A 240-nucleotide genomic window follows, 5' to 3' on the forward strand; every position below is an offset into this window, starting at 1 on the left:
AATAACTACATCCCTAGATAATGTTGACGCGTATCCAATAGTATGCCATGTAATTTCATCACTAAACTCTTTAGGATAACCAACCGCCCTCCCCATATTTAATTTTTCCCGTTGTAATATTTCAAGGTATTGCAAATACAATGGCACCCTCATAAAAATATCATCATCTGCTTTCATAATATAGGGAATATTTGGCTTGAATATCTCTACTGCAAATTTAAACCACAAATATGTTTTTCT

The 240-nt window shown here is 32.9% G+C and overlaps 1 pseudogene across 1 annotated transcript in view; it reads right to left on the reverse strand.

The window, feature by feature from the left end:
* Window positions 1-18: 18 nt before the first annotated feature.
* TEOVI_000131700:pseudogene overlaps window positions 19-240 on the reverse strand; it is a 644-nt pseudogene continuing 422 nt past the window's right edge. Inside the window, exon 2 of the mRNA in view lies at window positions 19-240. This exon is cut by the window's right edge and continues 342 nt beyond it. Coding sequence covers window positions 19-240 — 222 coding nt within the window.

The sequence above is a fragment of the Trypanosoma equiperdum genome (genome assembly GCF_001457755.1).
Source record: "Trypanosoma equiperdum strain OVI genome assembly, contig: ctg_350, whole genome shotgun sequence".
In the NCBI taxonomy this organism is placed as follows: Eukaryota; Euglenozoa; class Kinetoplastea; order Trypanosomatida; family Trypanosomatidae; genus Trypanosoma; species Trypanosoma equiperdum.